General features: G+C 36.8%; 3 protein-coding genes across 5 annotated transcripts in view; 2 read left to right on the top strand and 1 right to left on the bottom strand.

The window, feature by feature from the left end:
- RAD17 (RAD17 checkpoint clamp loader component) overlaps positions 1 to 5,634 on the bottom strand; it is a 29,336-nt gene extending 23,702 nt beyond the window's left edge. For both annotated transcript variants that reach the window (XM_061187878.1, XM_061187879.1), the window contains exons 1-4: positions 5,512 to 5,634; positions 4,182 to 4,285; positions 2,030 to 2,287; positions 1,409 to 1,492 (exon numbers count right to left, since the gene is read on the bottom strand). In XM_061187878.1, the coding sequence (XP_061043861.1) occupies positions 1,409 to 1,492; positions 2,030 to 2,287; positions 4,182 to 4,285; positions 5,512 to 5,527 (462 nt within the window). In that variant the 5' untranslated portion in view covers positions 5,528 to 5,634. The remainder of the gene's footprint in view (positions 1 to 1,408; positions 1,493 to 2,029; positions 2,288 to 4,181; positions 4,286 to 5,511) is intronic.
- A 107-nt stretch (positions 5,635 to 5,741) lies between these two features.
- AK6 (adenylate kinase 6) lies at positions 5,742 to 20,280 on the top strand. 2 transcript variants are annotated; one of them, XM_061187877.1, is made up of 5 exons: positions 5,742 to 5,804; positions 7,883 to 7,975; positions 16,569 to 16,627; positions 16,740 to 16,885; positions 19,763 to 20,280. In XM_061187877.1, exons 1-5 carry the CDS (start codon positions 5,780 to 5,782, stop codon positions 19,953 to 19,955), a joined length of 516 nt encoding a protein of 171 aa, XP_061043860.1. In that variant the 5' UTR covers positions 5,742 to 5,779; the 3' UTR covers positions 19,956 to 20,280. The 2 variants fall into 2 exon arrangements, with proteins under 2 accessions (XP_061043860.1, XP_061043859.1); XM_061187876.1 differs by lacking the exon at positions 5,742 to 5,804 and adding an exon at positions 5,895 to 6,001 and having other exon boundaries at positions 19,763 to 20,274.
- TAF9 (TATA-box binding protein associated factor 9) lies at positions 7,889 to 9,771 on the top strand. Its single transcript, XM_061187874.1, has 2 exons — positions 7,889 to 7,975; positions 8,738 to 9,771. Exon 2 carries the CDS (start codon positions 8,755 to 8,757, stop codon positions 9,550 to 9,552), a length of 798 nt encoding a protein of 265 aa, XP_061043857.1. The 5' UTR covers positions 7,889 to 7,975; positions 8,738 to 8,754; the 3' UTR covers positions 9,553 to 9,771.
- Positions 20,281 to 23,564: the final 3,284 nt, after the last annotated feature.

Here is a 23,564-nt window from a genome sequence, read left to right as displayed (position 1 = left end):
GAATATTCTTTCTAAATATTAATTACCTCTACAGATATTTACTGAATGTCGGGTATAAGCAGACTAAATTTCACGATGCTAGCTGGAATAAACCAGCTTTAGATAAGAGAATCTTATTTCCTGAACTTCTAAGCATAGCTTCTGATAATTCCTCAATTCTTGCATTATGTTCCTCCCAAGGACTACTCAGTAGCCAAATTAAAACAACTTCAGCTAGATTAAAGAGGTAATGTCTGAAACAAGTATTTTTAGGGGTTACCTGAACTCATAAAATTCAATCTTAATACAGACCTCTCTTTGGATTATATACTTCAATATTATATAAGTATAATATTCTTATGGAAAAACCTCAGTTTAGATATCAGATTCTTTAAGAAATGTATATTAAGAAATATATTACCAGAGACAGGACTCTAAAGACAGACCAGAGGATGCAGCTACCAGTAACATTCCCTCATTCAGTAAATCTGATAAAAAAGTTAAAACTGAAAAATTATCAGGGGAAGATGTCCTACATATAATGGTGGGCTGTAATCCTTGCTCATTTGTTTACCTTTATTAACTACAGTAAATAAGGGCCTGTATACCTGGACCCAGAGAAGAGCCAGTTACACTTTAATTTTATTATTTATTTATTTATTTTTTGGTCATGCTGTGCGGCTTGTGGAAAGAGAAGGTGAAGGCAACTGTTCTAGATTTTAAAAGCCCTAAGAGATAGAACAATCAAATGTAATGGGTGGTCCTTGATTAGATTCTGGTTGTAACAAACCAGATATAAAAGAAAACTGGAAAAATGTGAGTGTGAACTGAGCATTAGATAACATTAGAGAATTAAATGCCAAACATTTATAATTTACGTTAAAATACTCATGGGAGAAAATGATGGGTATTTTTACAGGTACATGAATATTCACTTACTATTCTATTTTTACTATTCTATTTTTTCTTTATGTTTCAAGAATCTCAAAATTAAAAAAGTTTAAAAAGAGAGAGAGAGAATATTCTAGCTTGGGGGCCAAGGGTAATTATGGAATTAGGAAGTGAAAGAAAAAACATAAGCGTAAGATGAATGACTATTTTAGGCTATATTTAATACAAAAACTAATATGTAATTTGCCTACTTGCTTTAGTGTGAGATAATCTGATATGCTAAATATATTAGCACCCTAATGGTTTACTATGCTTTATATATAAGAGGGAAAAAGAGGTACAAGTCAAGGGGGAAACGCAAAGTCTCTTGAGTGTTTTAATGAGGAAGAAGTAGTAAGGTCAGACAGCTTTCTACTGCAGGTGATCTGGACTTACGAGAACAAAGTCAACATGAAAGTTTTTAACTTCTTATAACCAACTATAAGCCAGAGAAACATCTGAGGCCAAATATTTTTAAACACATTTCTTATTTAGTTACCTGCTTTGGCTGCCTTTCTAAGACTTCAGCTTTTAACCAGGTTTCAACTTCTTCAATTTTCTTTTTATGCACAGCAAGTTCATGCTAAAATTTTCAAGTTTAAAATAAAACATTTTAACTCAAAAATTTTTGATACATCAGCACAGGTTAATCTACACATTTTTAATAAAAAAAACTAGAAACAAGTAACATGATATAGTAATAAAAAGGTCCTTTTGATTATACTTAATTCAATTCTTTATATTGATATGGAAAAATTCTATTCTTAAACTGACCCCAGTATATGAAAATTTGAGGCACATATGCAATTATAAAATATTTTAAAATCCTGTAATACATTTGGGAAGAGGATTAATAGGGAGGGGTATTACATTTAGCAAAAAATTAAATGGATCAAGTCTATGTTGGGGGTTAAATTAAATCGAAGACAAATAACCAATGGTATACCGTCTGAATAACTGTTGGGAAAATTTGAGCCTTGGAATATAAAAAACCTAGAAATTATTATTATTTTTCTAATTCATTTAGGCAGAAAGATTTTTATGAATAATATCTGAAAATGCACATCCCTCTCCTTCCTGAAACGAAATTACGTAGACTTGTTTGTATGCCATTTATTACCTGCGTTTCTGGTTTGTATTTATCCACCCATGGTTCATTTTCTGACAGATATTCTTTTGAATTTTCTAGACCATAAATCTGCTTTGAGGAAGATAGGTTTCCTCTTTTTCTAGCTGGAAATTTGCTACTTTCTAGTGTGGAAGACACCTTTTTTCTTCTAAGACTTGAGTTATTCACACCTAATGATGTGGCAGTAATAGTAGAGATGCTTGTAGTCTCCGAAAAATCATCAAATGATGAGTCTACCCAGTTTGTTATCTGAAAAAAAGAAACCATGTAAACACTATTATATTTTTTTTTCATCTATTCCCTATATAACTAAACTACTCTATTAAAAAAATTCTTATACTTGTAACATTTAAAATAAAAATCTCACAAATTAACTCTTTAAATAAAATTGACTCTGTATTAGTCATTTTTGTACTTTACAATAAGCATAAATGTATACTTATCTACTTGACCATGGTAATGATGGATGTCATATAAATGAATAGAGAATACAAACTTAATTCCTTTTATTAATTATAATCTTCCCAGAATACAGATTAGACTGATACTTTAAAAACTCATTTGTAGCCCTGAAACACAAATATTAAAATTACCTACCAAAAAAGAAGTAAAACAGAATAAAGAAAAAAAGGCATTATTTTAACCATGTAGAGCAGTAAGAAAAGTAACACTTCTGCCTTGACCAGGTTAATACACAAACTAAGAACCATTTTATACATTCAAATAATCCCTACTGGCTTTAAGATATGTGAAGATAGGTCTAAGAATACTGAAGCTATGAATAGTTTGTAATTATGACTTGATTATATTTTTCTTCAGCTCATGAAGCAACTAACATGTTTATGAAAGGGAGGCAGGCTTTTCAGGGAGGGTGATTTGTCAGATTTGTTTAGGAAAAAGAGTACTGGTTTAATAGAGCAGGAAAATCAGTGAGTTCTATTTCATGGTCTTCTGGTCTATAGAAACTATTAACCCCTCTACGTTTCCCTCCAACATTTCCTTTTCTTTAAAATCCTCTGTAAGAATACATAGAGAAAAATGCTAAGTTAAGCAATTTTAACCTAAAAATATTTAGGAGTATTAAAAAGCGTTCTTTTTTTAATAATTAGAATTTTAAAAGTGGACTTTTTCTTAACATTCCAACAGTATAAATCTAAAAAAATCTAGCTTAGTACCTGACTTTTGTAATTCCCTGCCTGACTAACAAGATTATATTTTCCTTAAAGAATACTCAGCCATAGTTGTGAACGATTTATTTGACAGTGTTGCTTTCTGGGAGACAAACAAAACAAAAAACAAAGGTTGGAGCTGAAAGTAGGCTCGGGAGAAGCAATACTTACAAGTATTTTATGAATGTGAAATTAAACTTCATTCCTCTTATAAACAGAATCTAGGATTATGATCAGCAGTGGGTAAAGAAATGAAGACTTTTTGGAAAAAAAATTTTAGTCATAGCTACCCAATTCATTTCCTCCTCTTTAAAAAGACTATTACTAGTATTACAATTTTGGCTCCTTTCCTCTATTTTTAAGAGTACATAAAAATAGTAGTAGTAGTAAAACTCTTGATAGCAATTCTGATCTAGCGATTCCAATCTCCATGTTACTTATACATTTTACAGTTTTATTTCTTATGTAAATGTGGATTTCCATTTACTTCAAAAAAAAAAGAGGAAGAGGAAGAGAAACAGCAAAGTTAAATAATTCACTTAGAGTAAGAGAAAAATCAGATCCACCACTAGGAAAACAGCTAACTTTCAGTATACTGTCTGATACCCATCCTACCCACCCGCTAGCCTTGTTGAGAACTGGCACACTGAACCACATAATTTCTAAGAAGCAGGGCTTGTTGTTAAGCTATAACACCAACTACAGCTCATGTATTTTTCTTCTATTGCTCTTTCATTCAAGAGTTTTCCGCCTTTTCTTTGTGACCAGGATTGTAAATAAACATTTTTTCAAAATTAAGGTTGTGTTTTCAGTGTACAGTTGTTTCACAATTTATTATTGAACGTTTTAGATCACTAATTACAACAAATACTGGGCACCATTACTCTCACAGCAGTAATAAGTCATTGGGAACACATATAAAAATTTATAACTCCTTTTGGCAGTTATCACATGGCCATTTTAGTGTATCATACCTTTGTGGAAGACACCTTTGGTCTAAGAAAAGTTTTTGACATTATAAACTTTAATAGTTCCCATCCATAGCATACAACCTGTAGTACATTAAAGTATAATTCACCTAGGGGAAAAAAAGACAAAAAAAATTCTCAAATTAAGAAAAACTGTAAAACAGAAGTAATTAATATATATTGATAAAAATCAACGACATAATAAAGTTAAGGCTCAAGAACTAGTGAAAGAGAACACAGCAAACATACATGCAGCAAGAAATCAAAATGCTAAAATAAATTTTACTTTTAATGACTATAACTGTCAAATTATCTGTGGTGATGTAACGTTTTTCCTACGAACTCAATAATGTATTAGAGAAAACAGAAAAACTACACATTTGTGTACCTACCTTTTGTCATTAAGAAAAATTAAACAATTTTATTTGTGTAGTTTTCATACTGAAAATTAAAATTCCCCACATTTCAAATTATAAAATTTCAAAAAATTTTCCAAAATTTCAAAAATAATAACAAAAAAAAGCACCATACAATGAATTCAGACTTATCACTTACTTTGGACAAAGACTTTATATCTTACTGTAAACTTTTTCTATAACTGTTGTTATTTGAATACGTTATTACGAAATTTTTTGGCAACAGTGTTTTCTGACTTTCATAGTTCTTCAATGTTTATACAAACTAGTGAACTCACCAATTTTAAGTTAGCCAGAAAGAAAGTTTTTTAAGGTCTACAAACCTGTAAACTGAGCTTTATAGTTTGGATTCACACATAATTTATGTGTAAATACTTCCACACACTAGAAAACAAATCATACACACACACATAGAAATTGTTCACGACTAGGGAAGTTTTTGCTTTGCGGTTTCAAAGAGGTACATAGGTGGAAAACACAGTTGGCAGGTCGAAATAAAAGACGCAGACTGTTGTTATAGTCAGGATTCTAGTCGCTCTTTGAAAGCAAGACTGACAGTTACCTCCTTTAAAAAGCAGGCAACTGTCCTTGATGGTACCAGGTTCCTGAAATGAGACGTCAGAGATAGAAGAGAACCTGAAGAGTATTTCTAGCAAACCCACCACCATCCTACACACTGCACTGGGGATACTAAGCTCACACATTTGTCCAACGTTAATACTGCTAGTCAAGGGAAAGCCGAGATGAGCTCGCGTGCCCCGGCTCCAGGCCAGAGCTCTGCACCCCGACCCGTCTCATCCCCAGATGGGATGGGCAGGTCGGGAGGAGGAGCCATGAGAGTCTGGGAAGGCGTGAAGGCAGCGATGGACTCGCGTCTCCAGGACATATATACACCGCAGCCGCAGCCGCGGCAGCCTTACCTTCCGGTAGCTGCATCCCCTCGTGGGCCGAGAGGAGCGGTGGAGCCCAGGCTCAGCTCCAGGTACAAGGGAAACCACCCAGCCCTACCCGGGCTCAGCGCGGAACCCTCTTGGAGGTCCCGCCTCCCGGGGACCTTCCAGGTAGGTGGGCGCTTCCGCGACACAGCCCGAAAGGCGGGGCCTCCTAAGGAGCTACTGTCTTAGGCATCCAGCGCATTGCCTGACCCGAAGTGCCGACCCGACCTGTGCTCGTACTTCGGACCCTGCGATGGAAGCGTGTCATAGAAAGCCAGGTAACCCAATGGTGGGTGACGAGGCGGCGGAGGTGGGTCGCGAGCGCCACTCCTAGGCCTCGAGTACCCCGGCGCCACTGGCGCTTGCTGTTACCCTCCCCTTCCGGCCCCTCCCTGTCGCGTGTAGGGCGCCTGTGCTGAGGCGTCGGGAGCCAGCGCGGCGAAGACCATGTTGCTTCCGAACATCCTGCTCACCGGTCAGGGGGCGCGCTGGGGGTGGTGGTGGGCGGCGGGGCTGGCGCGGGGCTTGGAGTGCTCTGGGGCCTGGAAAGCCCGAAGTGGGGTCGCTTAGTGTTCTGTTGCGAGGCTCGGCGAGGGTTGCGTGGCGTTGTAGTTGTCAGGGCCTGTACTCCCGGCCCTCGCGACGGTTTTGCAGGAGGCGGGGGGAGGGGACGACGGACGTTAATTCTTTTGCTCAGAGGTTGGCTACTCGGTGAGGCGGAGAGAGGTAGATAATATCCAGCTCCCTTTTTTGGCAAGCTGCCTAATCTTTCGTAATCGGCTTTTTGTCTGTAAAATGGCTGTTGCTTCTTTACTTGGCAGAGCTGTCTTTGGGTTGTTAGCGAGATAAGGTAAGGCAGTATTTGGCCCTTAGTAGATCCGTTAATGGTGGATGTTTTAGTCCTTAGGCCTCTAGGGCCGTCTCTTATTTTCTCTTTGTATCTGAGAGTCAGGTTTCGATGAAGGGGTTCGGATGTTTGCGGTGTGGGGTGATGAATTTGCTGTATACGCTCGCGGAGTTAGCATCAGGGGTTTTTTCTTTGTGTTTTAAGAAGCAAAGGCATCTATTGAGTATCTCTGGTCGTTTCTCGTAGAGATGCTGTAAAATACCCGGGCTGTTCGTGGGGTTTTTTCTGGGTCTTTGGATCCATACTCAGGGCGCTTGTTACATGTGAGGGGTAGTAAAATGCCGCATACCGACTTTAAAAAATATTATTTCTGGTCGTTTAACTCTGAAAATGTTTACTAAATTGTAGCATTTAATAGCATCATAGGGCATTCCTGGAAAAATCTAATGGGTGTAGATGCTGTTGCAGCACAATAAAATTTGAGGCGCTATTTGTGGAACAAAGCCGAGTTTTATCCTTTAACAAAACGTAAGCATATTGGCAGCGCACAAGTCCTGTCTGTTTCTGAGAGCAGCAGATTAACCTCAACAGATTAATGTTTAGCCTTTAAGCGTCCTTAAGGGGAAGATTTTACAACATCTGATTTGTTTGGGTCAGACAGTGTCTTGGTTTTTTAATATTAAGCCATATCGTCAAAAGTCTACATGTGAGCGTTTTATTGAGAACATGGTGAGTTGAGGATTCAGACTTGGTGTATTATAGTGGACTGGAGGTAAAAATGTTATTGCCCTTATAGGTAGAGTTAACTTATTCCTTTTATCTTTAATTATAATGATCAGGTTTTATAATTTCAGTGGCATTAGTTCAAGCTGAAAATTAAGTGTTTGATTATTTATCTTGAAACAATAAATATAAAAAAGGGAAGGTGACGAACAATGTATAGTATGGCCATTTATGTAGAAGGAAATATATGGTGTGTGTATGTATGTATGCACGCAATGTGTGTATATGTACACATATGTACTATGCTACCATATGTATGCATATATATGGATGTATACAGAAACATATGTATATGACTTCTTTGGAGAGATACATAAGAAAGTGGTTTACACTGGTTGACTCTAAGGAAGAGTATAGTGGATATTCTTTCATACTGCTTAACTTTTTTCCATGAACAATTTAATTTTTTTTAATTAAAGCAAATAAATGATGGCAGTTTATTTGAGGTGGCTAGTTTTATTCTGGGAATTTCCATGGTGGTGGCAGACAGTCTGTAGTTGTCATCAGATTCTCCCAAGCACCACTCCTGGTAAAATCAGATACACTGGGTGAAATTCTGATATTCAGCAGACTTTGGGTAGTTTTGATTAGATTATGGTGTGTGTAATTTTATATAGGATTGCTAATTAGGAAACTTTTCAGTTGTTAAGAACCTTAAGGGCACATTGGTGGCTAAAGTCTAATTAGTATTTCATGAACAGTATTTTTCTGTGGCTTGTCTTGCAGGTACACCAGGGGTTGGAAAAACCACGCTAGGCAAAGAACTTGCATCAAGATCAGGACTGAAATACGTTAATGTGGGTGATTTAGCTCGAGAAGGTAAGGGGCACTTTGGTGTTAGATTTGTTTAAAAAAGTGAGAGAAATAATGGAGTATTAGTACTGTACTTGTGAGAAGGTACAAAAAGCAGAGAAAAATTGCCATGAAGGAATTTATGCTCTGTTGGGGACCCATAGAAATAGAACATATTGTCTCATGCTGTGTCCTAGTTATTTTGACCACTATATCCCCTCTGCAGTTGGCTAGTAGTTCTTGTGGACGGTAATAAGTGGGATAGCTTCCACGAAGATTGGACTTCGGACAGTTTGAATATGAGGAAGAGGGAGAGTATTTTGGGCGAACACGTAAAGGTCAGGGTGGTGCTAAGCATATATACCTATGGAGACAGTGAGTATATGAGCTCACTGGAAGGACATGATTTTGAACTCAGGCTGTAGGATGTGGCTGTCCTATGGTCTTTTCTTAGATTAGTTTATAGGTGCATGCCTGTAAGCAACTGCACATATTTTAAAGTGATGTATGTTTTTGGTTATTTTACCCTGTTTTTCCCCAATCTTTTATCACTCCCTTATTTGTGTCTTCATCTTTTTATATTCTCTAATGGGTAGAAACTCAATAAATTTAAGTGAAGGGAACTTTAAATGTGCCTCATTAAAATTAAAAAGATTTAACGTATTTTTTTAATTCATATTTTTAAAAATTTAACATGTATTTTAAAATTTTAAAGTTCCTGACAGTTGCTACTAAAGTAACTATTTCAGGTTTGATCTAATGTACATATTTTTTTCAAATGATCTAAAGTCTGATCACCGGATATCATGGAGTCTGGCAAGATGGCTTCTCCCAAGAGCATGCCGAAAGATGCACAGATGATGGCACAAATCCTGAAGGATATGGGGATTACAGAATATGAACCAAGAGTTATAAATCAGATGTTGGAGTTTGCCTTCCGATATGTGACCACAATTCTAGATGATGCAAAAATTTATTCAAGTCATGCTAAGAAGGCTACTGTTGATGCAGATGATGTGCGATTGGCAATCCAGTGTCGTGCTGACCAGTCTTTTACCTCTCCTCCCCCAAGAGATTTTTTATTAGATATTGCAAGGCAAAGGAATCAAACCCCTTTGCCATTAATCAAGCCATATTCAGGTCCTAGATTGCCACCTGATAGATATTGCTTGACTGCTCCAAATTATAGACTTAAATCCTTACAAAAAAAGGCATCTACTTCTGCGGGAAGAATAACAGTTCCACGGTTAAGTGTTGGTTCAGTTACTAGCAGACCAAGTACTCCCACGCTTGGCACACCAACCCCACAAACCATGTCTGTTTCAACTAAAGTAGGGACTCCAGTGTCCCTCACAGGGCAAAGGTTCACAGTACAGATGCCCACTTCACAATCCCCAGCTGTAAAAGCATCAATTCCTGTAACATCAGCAGTTCAGAATGTTCTAATTAATCCATCACTAATTGGGTCCAAAAATATTCTTATTACCACTAACATGGTGTCATCACAGAATACTGCCAATGAAGCATCAAATGCATTGAAAAGAAAACGTGAAGATGATGATGATGATGATGACGATGATGATGATGACTATGATAATTTGTAATTTAGCCTTGATGCATGTAACATGTATGCTTGGTTTTGAATCCATTGTACTGAGATTAAACATGCATGCTAGATGTTTCCATGTTGTGTTTTAGAAAAATAGTATTTAATGAGTAAATATGGTTACCATACTTTTCAATTGAGATGTTGTATTGGATTTTCTTTAATAGGATTAGTAATCGTTTTTCATCAGCCTTTAAGTGTAAAAAATAAAGTTGTAATTCATCCATTTGATTGTTGGTCCTTTGGCGATAATGTTTATACATTTTTAGATGCAATTTTCTGCCTCATTATCACCAACAGAAATAACAGTTGCAAAAGCTTGAAGTTGTTGCAGTCTGTTCCTTACCAATAGAGTCACTTCTGGTGTCTTCAGATATTTAGGTCATACTATGATCTCTGGTGTATAAGTCACTCTCACTGGCCATTCTTTCAGTTTGCTGAAGTATACCATGTCTGTTTTTTAGAGAGACCACTTGGTCAGGATTTTTATTTATAGCGAATCCTCAGCCATTTAGATTTATCTTTCTCAATTGCCAGACTTCTTCCTAGGTCCCATTTTTCTATGCCTTTGGATATATTTAAGGACCCTTGGTGTGGCTCCCAGTATCTTACCACTTAAAAATTTTTGAAGTTTTTTTCCCATTATCCCTTTTAGCAGATCAATTTTTGTGCATCTTTGCTTGTCATATTCTTGATACTATAAGCTAGTATCATGCTTATATTTTTAATCCAGGTTTGGCATTCAAATTATAGTTAATAAAACTTAGGTCTTTATTTGCTACTGTGCATAGCTTGTCATTCTCCGTTTTATACCTATATGAAATCTGGTTTTGTTCCTTTGCCTGTTGAACTTTACTATTTTTGACAAGTGATTTCAGAGTCACATACATTAGTCAATTTCAGTCATGTCTTCCAGTTCTCATCTCACCCACTCAATATTTCTAAACTTAATGAAATTACTATATAATCTGTCATGAATAGCACTGAGAGCAACAGTAACACCAGACCAAGGGTAATCCACGGTGAGACACTCCTCTTCCTCTTCACCGAGTCTCTACTTGTATTCAAACCATGTGTGTACACTTGATGGTGTATGGTCCTGACCATCCTCTTTGTATTTTATTGATGAGATTATTTCATGAGAATCTGCCTTAAGGGAAAAGTGGAGCTTTTTTCCCTCCCATTATGCCAGATAAAGGATTTCTGATCTGATTTGACATGTGTTAGATGAGGTGCTTTATAGTGTTTTTCAAAATGTACCAGATTTTTTTCCCCCAGATGCCATCTGAGTGTATCTGAAAATCTTACTAGGAAATAGTCTGAGACATTCAGCCTCCTCATTTTTTCCAAATGGTAATGTGTTTTAAGGGAAACCATGCAATCTTCTATAAAGCAGTGGTTTTCAACAGGGGGTGATTTTGCCCTCCAGGGGACATATGGCACCTTCTGAGACATTTTGGTAGTCATAACTGGGGTGGGGGGGTTGCTACTGATCTCTAATGGGTAGAGTCTAGGGATTCTGCTGAACATCCTGCAACTCACAGGACAGCCCTCCACTCCCATAACAATTATCAAGCTCAAAAGGTCAGTAGTATTTCAGGTTTAGAAACCCTGCTGTAAGTAATGAGACAAAAAACAAAACTGGTTTTAAACAACTGTGTCTAAATGGAGTTTATTGCCATCCTAGTAGTCAGGTTGAATGGCTGTATTTGTAAGAGACCTTCTTTATGACATTTAGAACTAAAGCAGGAAAAATTAGGTGGGGAATTAAGCTTAATAAAACTATGGAGACTCCTGAATGTGGAGTGACTAAGAATGCTTTTCTTATCCCTGTTCTTCCAGTCTCGCATTCCTCACTTGATGTCCTTTCCCATATGCAATCATTTAATTAAACTTTTACCAGCATCCTTAATTTTCCTGCCACCAGTTTTATCAGTCTACAGCCTCTGTGCCTAACCCCAGGATGCTCATACGTCTAGACATTGGATGCATTTCAAATGGTCCTCAACACTTAAAATCTTGATGTGTTTCTAATGCAGGGGTTGGCAAGCTGCAGCTGTTTTTGTAGGAGCCACTAGCTAAAGACTAGGCTGCAAATCCTGAAGTATTTATTGTCTGGCCCTTTACAGAAGTTTGCCATTCCCGCTCTAACCTATGTGTATCGCATTTTTTTCCCTCACCTGAATCAACTACCACTGGAAGCCTTTGAAACTAACTTCTCCGTTGTCCTCTCTCCAACACTGCTCTCCCAATCTTTTCATCTGATTCTCTCCTTCCCACCATATACCTCTTTCCCCTGTGAACTCATTGCAGCCATCTTGTAATCCTGCCCCTCCCTCTGGTAATTTCATTGACTCAGGACTAGTTGGTCCTTTTTGCTTATAACTCTTAAATTTATAATTAAAACTTAGCCCAATATCTAGACATCTACTAGATTTAAGAATTTGGATAGTTCCCAGATATTTCCAAATTAATGTTTAAAAAGCACATGTTCTGAAATCATCCCTGACTCTGCTTGCCCATTCCTGATTCCTGTCACCCACACATTACAAACGCATTTACACACTACACAGATGCACGTGTCTCCTAATCTTGATAGTTTAAAAAATCCCTTTGATACCCCTATCCCATTCCTGAGACCATTAACGCTGTGTCCCTTTGGTACTGCTATACCATTCTCAAGACCATTCGTGCTGAATCTCTTCTTCAGTATCTCTTCCCTCCCTCTTCTGTACACCATCATTATGTCCTTTAAAAAGGGGGCGGGCAGGGAGAGGGGATGAAATTACTTGAACTTTTTAATTATAAAGGCCATCCACCTTAATGAAGTAATGAACTGGCCACAGTTTACCTTCAGCCTTCCCTGCAGCCACTATGCCCTATGTCCCCTTAAGTCTACCCACAGTGCACTATTGTTCTTCAAACGCATGGGGAGTCTTCCATCTCCATGTCCTTATACATGCTATTCCCTTTACTTGTACATGCCCTTCCTCCTCTGTCTTATAAACAGTTCCTTAAAAGGCCCTACTCGAATGCCACATCTTTTGGTGCTAACTTCTCTTGGCAGAATTCATTGCTCTCTTCTCTGCATAAAAGGCCAGGTATCAAAGCTCCCAATCCTTCTAAACCAATTAACTTCTTATACTAATTGCATTACAGTTATAAGCTTCTTGTTGGATTGAGATAAATATGTTTCCAAAGGAGGAAATCTTGAAAATGTTTTTAAGTACTGGCAGCAGCATCAAAATAGATGACTAGCATCCCTATATCGTTAGCTTTAAAGAACGGCTTTCACGTAAGTGTATAAATGATAGGATGGCAGTTAAAGGAAAGGTCATGTTTTTATAGCTTGACTAACGACAGCTGGGAAGGTCTTTTTAAGGTAAGAAGGTCTTTTAAGCCTTTTAACCGGCTCCACAATCGATTTTTTTCTGCAAGTAATTTATCTAAGTAAATCATAAAACTTTGTTTAGGAAACTGATTTAATTTTCTAAGTTTCGATAGTTTGATGAAATCAAGCTTTTTTTCCCTCTTTGCCATATGAAGATCCACTGTATAGACAATTATAAATGTGACTACCAGTTGAAGTTTCTAAAGTAGCACAAATTTTTCCTCTTTTTGGAAATTCGAAACAAAGTTTAGAATTCATCTCTCTCCGTTCCCTGTAGTACAGGTTATAATTATCACTCACCTAAAATTCTGCAGTAGCTTTTATATGGTATCCATGCTTTTTCTGGACTTGCTTCCTTCCAACTCCACACAGAAATCAAAATGATTTTTAAAAATTTGAAATTAATCATGTCATTTCATGCTTAAAATGCTTTAATGATTTTCCTTTGCTTTGGGATACAGTCTAAACTCAGTGCAGCCTTCAAGGTCTTTTTTTTTTTTTTAATTTATTTATTTTTTTTGGCTGTGTTGGGTCTTCGTTGCTGCGTGGGAGCTTTCTCTAGCAGCGGTGAGCGGGGGCTAGTCTTCGTTGCGGTGCGCGGTCTTCTCATTGCGGTGGCTTCTCTTTGTTGTGGAGCGCGGGCTGTAGGCGCGCGGGCTTCAGTAGTTGTGGCACTCAGGCTCAGTAATTGTGGCTCGCGGGCTCTAGAGCGCAGGCTCAGTAGTTGTGGCGCACGGGCTTAGTTGCTCCGCGGCATGTGGGATCTTCCCGGACCAGGGCTCAAACCCGTGTGCCCTGCATTGGCGCCACCAGGGAAGTCCCTCAAGGTATTTTTTAATCTGGCCTTAATCCCCCTGACCCCTTATCACTTATTTTCTAACTATTCTGAAAGACTTTTCCTCCCTTGAAAGGCTTGCCCTCCTTAGTCTCTCTGCCTTTGAATATCTTGTTTTCTCTGTTAAGAATCGTCTTACCGGGCTTCCCTGGTGGCGCAGTGGTTGAGGGTCTGTCTGCCAATGCTAGGGGACACGGGTTCGAGGCCTGGTCTGGGCAGATCCCACATGCCGCGGAGCAACTAGGCCCGTGAGCCACAACTACTGAGCCTGCGCGTCTGGAGCCTGTGCTCTGCAACGGGAGAGGCTGCGATAATGGGAGGCCCGCGCACCGCGATGAGGGGTGGCCCCCGCTTGCTGCAACTAGAGAAGGCCCTCGCGCAGAAATGAGGACCCGACACAGCCATAAATAAATAAATAAATAAATAAAAATTTAAAAAAAAAAGAAAAGAATAAAGATGTTAATCTGAGATCACAAAACGATCTTTTTAAAAAAAAAAAAAGAATCGTCTTACCTACCTTTTTTTCCTGAACTAACTGCTTCAAGTTTCCACTTAGAAGTTACCTGCTTCAGGAAGCCTCCCCTAATATCCCAAGTTTATGTTCCTAACCTAAAAGGTCCCCATGTTATTGCTCCCAGAGCACCATGATCCACAGCATTAAATATTACAATTTCCAGGTTACTTGTCTGTCATCTCCCATTTTATTGTGAACTCTTCGAGGGAAGGACTGAGTCGGTCTTCTTGTTCAATTTGTTCACTATTATATATTCCTTACCTCTGTAATTACTGGTACATGGTGTTTGATAAATGTTTTTTGAAATGAATGTTGGAAAGCTTGGATTACACTATTTTTTTAATATGTATTAACATGACTTAAGAAATCCTGCATTTCAGCATTGCAGTATATAAAGACTTTAATTCTAAAAGTTAATACTGCTATAGTTGTCTGTGTTTTAGACAGCATATATTTTTAAAGATTTAACTAGTCTGGATTTAAAATATGAAGGAACATTTATCTACTCCAGATTCCCACATAGTACAAAATCAGCTGTAGGTATTCTTAGATTTTGTGTCATTGTAAAAAAAAAAAAAAAAATATATATATATATAGTATTGTAAAAATAACAGAAATTTAACAACCTAATATTTTACTGAAGTTTAATTACATAATATTTTAGCAAGTTAGTAAACAAGATTTAACTAATTTGCTATTGTTGAACATTTTAAAGCATCTTTTTAAATTTTTTTCTGGTTAGAAATTCAGTGGTCAAAAGAAATCTTTGAACGGGTATGATGTTTTTCTATTAAAAATTATACGTTTCCAGAGTCAGTTTACTAAATGCATGTATAACTAATATAACAGGTATAAAAAGCCTCATTTAAATTTTCATCTCTTTAGTAGCTGGGAAAGTACAGTATTTTTTCATGTATTGTTTACTAATTATCTTTTCCATCCTGTGTGAATGTTTTTCTTATTCTTTGTTAAGCTACTTATTGTTATTTTGAATTTCAGGTATTTATATAATCTACATTTCAGTCCTTTGTCCTAGTATTTCTCCCTGCCATTTTTCATTTTTTAAAAATTATATTATTTTTTATCGAACAGAGATTTAACATTTTATATGTTTCAATCAATTATTTTATTTTTTTCACAAACTCAAATGTATCATACCTTTGTAGGTTTAATTTTCCATTAGTTATCTTTGGAATTAAGAAATTAGCTCTTTAATTCACCTAGGGTTTGTGGTGTAAAGTAAGGGTTTAGATTATTTTCTATATTGTTAACCAATTTTCCCCATACCAAGACAGTTTAACTTTTTAGCTGGTAAGAGTTTCTGGTAACTGAACTGTAACCCAAGAAGTCAGAGGCCACACTAGGATGCTAGAGAAGTGGTTCATGTGCCCAGAATCAGCCCACAGACCCTCCAGGAAGACAGTTAAAACTGCCTCTGTGCCTTCCACTAACCCTCAGGACCACCCCTTCGTCACTTCAGAACTCATGCTCCTTTGAAGCTCATTTCAACCTGTGCCAAAATATTAAGGGGAAAGAGGTGGGAAGACTATAGCATGCTCTTCGAGATGGCTGAAAGAATGATCTAAGCCTGCCTTAGAGTATATACCTCCTAGGGATTCAGGGTGAGGGTGGGATTGGTATGTCTCACCTCCTTAAGACACACTTCCTTTGAAAGGAAGCTTTAATTTGTTGAAAAGTTCTTATATTAGATTTAAATCTGCCTTCTTTATGCCTGCCCCCATCATTCTTGTTTTACATTCTGAAATAAGATATTCAACCCTTGGCTTTTGGGGATGCTGGAATTCTAGAAGTAAAGGAGCATCTGGGTACTGACGCTTCTTCCCCAAACCCCATGAAGATGTGACCTCAGTGACAAAGGGTTCATTTCTGGAATCAAGAACCTGCTGTTCCTTTTAATAAGTTTCATATCCTTGGCCTAATAAATTTGGAACTTAATCTCCTGTTAGTGTGTGTATGAGTGTTTGTATCCATGTGTCTCCTCTTCGCACCAATCTGTAGCTCAATGAAACTAGTTCTCTTCTACTAATAGCCCCACAAATTCTGAAGTTGGCTATTATTCATTCTTTTTCAGGTATTTTGTTATCCAGGTTTCCTTCTAGACAAAATTCTAATTTATCAATACTGCTCTTTATATTTGCTGTCCATGTGACATCTATTGTATTAGTGCCCTCCCTTGTCTCTAAGAGTAAATGAAAATTACTGAAAGTTACTTAGGAAATACTACTTTAATATGCCAATGTAAATCTCTTTTAGGGCAGTTATATGATGGCTATGATGAAGAGTATGATTGTCCCATTTTAGATGAAGACAGAGTAAGTACAATCTTTTTTATACAGTATACATTAAAAAAAATTTTATAGGAAAGTTGACCTCAGTTTTTTTAAAGAGTATTCATCTTTTTTTTTTCCCTCCCCTTTCTTACAGGTAGTTGATGAGTTAGAAAACCAAATGAGTGAAGGTGGAGTTATTGTTGATTACCATGGTTGTGATTTCTTCCCTGAACGCTGGTTTCATATAGTATTTGTGCTGAAAACAGATAACAGTGTTTTGTACAAAAGACTTGAAACTAGGTAAGGAAGGAAGAACACTGAATCCTTAAAGTATTATATAAACTTTTACTCAGATTCCTGAAGTTGGCCAACATGAACATCATAAAAGGTTCTATTTGAAAACGTGACTACTTTATTTTGGTCTTATTATAAACCAAGTCTGTATGGTACCAACATTCTGAACCTAACGGAAAAAGGTGCATTCGTAAAACACAAGCAGTAGTTTCTGAGTAAATGAATACCTCAACTGACAGTCTGATTCAGTAAAATGTACTATATATCAACCCTTAGTCATGCTTTTTCCTTAAGGTAAAACTTTTATAGGAAAACAGCCAAGCCAATAACATACTCTTTGCTATGGAATGAACATTACCCACTCAAATCATCCTCACAACAGAAATGGGAAAGCTTATGAAAAACTAAAGATAAATGAACATTTTACAACCTTTAACAAGATAAATTAACATTTCACAATGTATTTGAGTTCATCCCTTCAAGAGAGCATCAGACTTAATCCAGAATAACCAGAAAAGCAAAATTTTACGGAAGACATTTTCTCACTGTCTTTTGACTCAAGCTGTGGAAAAAAGGGGATTTTACAGGAATTTAGAAAGCAGTCTCCAGAAGGAAAACTCCAGAAGTTTGCCTAACTTCAGGTTCAGAATTTGTGGTTCTCATTGACTATAGTCAGCTCTGACTAAGCACCATTGGATGGGATACTCGCAAATTCTTGCACAAATAAGTATAGCGGCAAATATATAGGGAAAGTTAGGTTGGAGCTATACCTAAAACTTTCATCATCTTTCTTTAGTCAGGGAAAAGCCATTAAAAATATTTGAACAGAGCAGTAATAGAGATAATACGGTACATATGTGTTTTCTCAAAGACCATTTAACACTTTTATTAAAAATTACTATTTTATGTAAGTAACTAAAGACTAAAGTATGAAAAAACTATGAGAAAGTAGTCTTGTTTTAACCGTTGAAAAAACTTACAAAGTTAATCACCTTCTTAAAGCTTTATTGAGATAAATTCACATACCATGTGAATTGTACACCCATTTGAAGTGTACAATTAAGTGGTTTTGAGTATATTCACAGAGTTATACATCCATTACTATAACCAATTTTTAAAAATATTCATCACCCCTCCCCCACCAAAAAACCCATACCCATTGGCAGTCACTCCCCATTTCCCCTCAGTCCCCAGTCCTAAGCAACCAGTAATTTACCTTCTATCTCTGTGGATTTGCCTGTTCTGGACTTTTTATATAAATGAAATCATACAAAATGTGATCTTTTGTGTCTGGCTTCTTTTACTTAGCATAACGTTTTCAAGTTTCATCTGTGTTATGGAATGTACCAGTACTTCATTTCTTTTTATTGCCAAATAACATTCCATTATATGGATATACCATATTTTATTTATCCATTTATCAGATTATAGACATTTGGATTGTTTGCAATTTTTGGCAATTACGAATAATGCTGCCATAAACATTCATACACGTTTTTGTGTGAACATTACATGTTCATTCATTTATCTTGGGTATTGAATTTCTTTAGGAATAGGATTGCTAGATCATATGTTAACTACGTAACCTTTTGGGGAACTGTCAGACCATTTTCCAGAGTGGCTGCACCACTTTACATTCCCAAGAGTAGTGTATGGAGCCGCCAGTATTTTCACATCCTTGTTATCTTTTTGATTGTAGCCATCCTAGTGGATGTGAAGTAGTATCGCATTGTGGTTTTCATTTGCATTTCCTTGATGGCTAATGATACTGAGCATCTTTTCATGTGCTTATTGGCCATTTGTATATCTTTTTTGGAGAAATATCTATTCAGATCTTTTGCCCAATTTTTAATTTGGTTATTTGTCCTTTTTTATTAAGTTACAAGAGTTCTTTATGTATTTTAGATGTAAGTCCCTTATCAGATATAAGATTTGCAGAAATTTTCTCCCATTCTGTGGGTTTTTTCATAAAGTTAATCATCTTTTAAGTACTTCAGTTAATTTTTAAGTATTTGTTTATTTATTTATTTATGACTGTGTTGGGCCTTCGTTTCTGTGCGAGGGCTTTCTCTAGTTGTGGCAAGCGGGGGCCACTCTTCATCGCGGTGCGCTGGTCTCTCACTATCGCGGCCTCTCTTGCTGCGGAGCACAGGCTCCAGACGCGCAGGCTCAGTAATTGTGGCTCACGGGCCCAGCTGCTCCGCGGCACGTGGGATCTTCCCAGACCAGGGCTCGAACCCATGTCCCCTGCATTGGCAGGCAGATTCTCAACCACTGCGCCCCCAGGGAAGCCCTTCAATTTAATTTTGATTGTTACAAAGTTTAACTAATTTGAGTTTGAATTGTCCTTATCTTTTTTTACTAGCTAATTAGTTGGCTAATTTACAACTGCATAAAGATTATATAATTTTTTCAATGTCTTTGGAATTGGTAAAGTACAGATACATCTGTGTGATCAAATACCCAATCAGTATATGCTATTCCTTATCATACGCATTTTATTTTATTATATGCCATCTATTTGTTTTATGTGTTTATATCTTAACTCCTTAACTCTTTTGAAATTTAGGAACACAGCTATAGACTATTTATCTCATAGCTTGGCATCTGGCTTGAGGTAGGTAGATGTTTGCTAATTGAATGGCTGACAGGTTGTAGGGAAAAGTCGCAGACAAAGGTAAACTTTGGTCCTTAGTTTAACCCTCTCTCTTGTCAAAGAAGTCTCTCACATTCACAGATGCCAATCTGTTTTCTCTAGGTAAAGAGCCTACAAGAAGTATTTTTGCGTGATTTTTCATGTGTTCAAAAGTGTCCAGTTTCTAGTTTGTTCCTAAAACTCCAGTTAATGCCATTCAGTTTGTTTATCTTCTCTTTGCCTTCTAGGGGTTATAATCAGAAGAAACTAAAAGACAATATTCAGTGTGAAATTTTTCAAGTTCTTTATGAAGAAGCCTTGGGATCCTACAAGGAAGAAATAGTGCATCAGCTGCCAAGCAATAAACCAGAAGATCTAGAAGATAATATCAATCAGATATTGAAATGGATAGAGCAGTGGGTCAAAGATCATAGCTCTTGACTTAACAAGAATGCCACTTTACAATCACTCTTGATACCTCTCTGCTGACATGATATAAATTGTTCAATTATCAGTATCAGTACAACTTCCTTATTGAAATTGTGCTGTTGGACTCATAGGTGGATAGTATAAAGGTTTATGTTTAGTCTTTTTTCTCCATGAGAAAGCTAAACAATCTCAAATATAATGAATAGTATTATTAAGGATTGAGAGTTAAAACTGTAATTGTTTAATGCTTCAGTTGCTAAAGAATAAATAAATCTGATCAAATGGTTGGATATCTTTTATTACAGAAGAAATTGTGAAGATGATCTCTTAAAATAAAACTTAGACTAAAGATAAAGCATCAGTCTCCTATTTTTATTTCTTTCTTTAAATTAAAAAAAATGGAAGTGGTAATACTTGCACTCTGTATAAAATTCAAAAGGTACAAAAGCGTATACAGACGGTGCCCGACTTACAATGGTTCAACTTAGGATTTTTCGACTTCACTATGGTGCCAAAGCGATATGTGTTCACTAGAAACCATACTTTGAATTTTGATTTTTCCTGGGCTAGCAACATGCAGCACAATACCTGTGACGCTGCGCAGCAGCAGGGAGCCGCAGCTCCCAGCCAGCCAGGTGATCGTGAGAGTAAACAACTGATAAACACAACCATTCTGTACCCATGCAACCATTCTGTTTTTCACTTTCAGTACAGTAGTCAATAAATTACAAGAGATAGTTAATACTTTATTATAAAATAGGCTTTATGTTAAGATGATTTTGCCCAGTTGTAAGTTAATGAAAGTATTCTGAGCATGTTTAAGGTAGGCTAGGCTGGGGACTTCCCTGGTGGTCCAGTCGTTAGGACTCCACGCTTCCACTGCAGGAGGTGCAGGTTCCATCCCTGGTCTCGGAACTAAGATCCCACGTGCTGCGCGGTGCAGCCAAAAAAAAATTTTTTTAAAGTAGGCTACGCTAAGCTGTGATGTTTGGCAGGTCAGGTGTATTGAACGCATTTTTGACTTAGGATATTTTCAACTTATAATGCGTTTATCGGGAAGTAACCCCATCGTAAGTCAAGGAAGATGTGTACCGGAAAGGTAGGTTTCCCTTCCAGGCCACCCTGTTCTTCAGTCACCACTAGATTCCCTCCCTTTAGGAAATAATGTTACTTGTTTCCTGTGTATCCTTTCAGAGATTTTATGCCTGCAAAGCATGTGTGTGTGCGTACTTTTTTTTTTTAAGCATATGGTAGCATACCATGCAAACTTCTGTAATTTCTTTTTCATTTAATATATTTTGGATATTATACCATCTTAGAACATACAGACCTTCCAATTCTTCATTCACTTTATTAAGGTATAATTCACATAAAATTCACCATTTTAAAGTGTACAATCCATTTTTAAAATCGTATTCACAAGATTGTGCAACTATCCCATTCTGTAACACTTTCATCACCCCACCCAAAAAACATCCCATACCTATTAGCAGTCGCTTCCCATTCTTCCCTTCTAGCCCCTTGCTATCACTAATCTACTTTGTTGCTATAGATTTGCATATTCTGGACATTTATATAAATGGAATCATACAATATGTGGTCTTTTGTGTCTAGCTTCTTTCAATTAGCATAGTGTTTTCAAGATCATCCATGTTGAAGCTTTACGAATACCTCATTCCTTTATATGGCTGAATAATATTCCACTGTATGGCTATTCCACATTTTGTTTATCCATTCCATCAGTGGCAGAGTTGGGTTGCATCCACTTTGGGTATTATGAATTATGAACATTTGTGTTCAAGTTTTTGTGTGGATGTATGTTTTCAACTCTTGGATATAGCTAAGAAGGAAACTGCTGGGTCATATTGCAACTGAGTTTAACATTTTGAGGAAATGCCAAACTTTTCCAGAGTGGTTGCACTACTTTATATTCTTACCATCCATGTATTAGGGATCTAATTTCTCCATATCCTTGCCAACACTTGCTACTGTTCATCTAATAGCCATCCTGTAGATGTACAGTCGCTTCCCATTCTTCTTCATATTCTTCATATTTCATTTTGGTTTTGATTTACATTTCTCTAATGATTAATGATGTTGAGCATCTTTGCATTGTTTGAGTCCCCTATTGATGGACATTTGGGTTGTTTCCAGCTTTTTACTATTACAAATGGTGCAAAAATAATAAAGAATAGCATAGGGAACTATATTCAATATCTTGTGATGAACCATAATGGAAAAGAATACAAAAAAGAATGTATATATATGTATAACTGAATCACTTTGCTGTACAGCAAAAATTAACATTGTAAATCAACTATACTTCAATAAAAAAATACAAAAAAAGAGAGAATAGCACATATATTACTATGTGGCAGGCACTGTTTTAAACACATTTCAAAAGTGAACTCTTAATTCACATGACTACTGCCTGAGGTGTAGGTATTATTATTATTGCCATTACAGGTGATGGAACCAAGGCACGGAAGGATTAAGTGACTTAACTCAAGATCACAGCAAAGTTATCAGAGTTAGGATTCCATCTTAGGCTCTTACCCACTGAGTTGTGCTGCCTAATGCGTATGTAACTTTGCACATGAGCAGGTTTATCAAGTAAATTCCTGGAAGATAAATTGTATGCAAGTATAACATTTAAAAGGTTCATTTTAATAAACACAGATTACCTATAATGTAGACTCCATGCAAATCACTGTGGTGCGGAAGTCCTCCTAAGATAAATTCTTGACCTCCAGATGATCTTAATCTAGTACACAAAGAAGATAAACACTCAAATGGGCACTTTAAACAAACAGTAGATTGTGATACGTGCCCTTCTGGAGGTTCTAACATAATAAGAGAATAAAAGAAAAAAATTAAGGATACATGACGTAGGATGCAGGTCCTTGAAGGATGGGTATGGAGAAGAAAGCTTACCCAGACTACTAGTTACTATCACAAAGGTTTTACCAGTACTACGTGGGATCAAATCATATATAGAATGAGGACAACTACTACTTCAGAGGACTACTATAAGGACAAAATAAACAGCGTTTTGCACATACTAAGCACCATATATGTGTTTGTTGTTATTTTTAGTTGTACTAGGCTGCTTTTTTTTTTTTTTTTTTTTTGGCCACGTGGCTTGTGGGATCTTAGTTCCCTGACAAGGGATCAAACCCACCCACTCTGCAGTGGAAGCATGGAGTCCTAACCAATGGACCGCCAGGGAATTCCCACTAACGGCTGTTTTGAAAAGACAATATTCTTTTCACTACTGGGATTCACTAAATTCTCTTGCTTGTCAACTGATTGCTAATAATTATCCATCCTAACACTAACATTGGCTCATAATAATAAAGATTTTCCTTCAACAGAAAGGAAATAATGGAATCTAATACATTATGAGAATCTTAAAAATATTAATATACTTATTAATTTCAGCCCTAGGTTTTCATGTGAAACTAGTGACAATGCTTTAATGTCTTATAGTTGCTTGAAAAAGGTCTTAAAAATAATCCTATTTACTGTTTGTCTCTGGTTTTATCCAAACCTACTTGTTAACTTTTTGTTTAAATAGGCTGATTTAAACCAAACTTAAGGAGATAAAAGTGTGGCAAATTT

This window comes from Eubalaena glacialis, chromosome 4 (genome assembly GCF_028564815.1).
Source record: "Eubalaena glacialis isolate mEubGla1 chromosome 4, mEubGla1.1.hap2.+ XY, whole genome shotgun sequence".
NCBI classification, from domain to species: domain Eukaryota; kingdom Metazoa; phylum Chordata; class Mammalia; order Artiodactyla; family Balaenidae; genus Eubalaena; species Eubalaena glacialis.
This window is presented reverse-complemented; position numbering and strand designations above follow the sequence as displayed.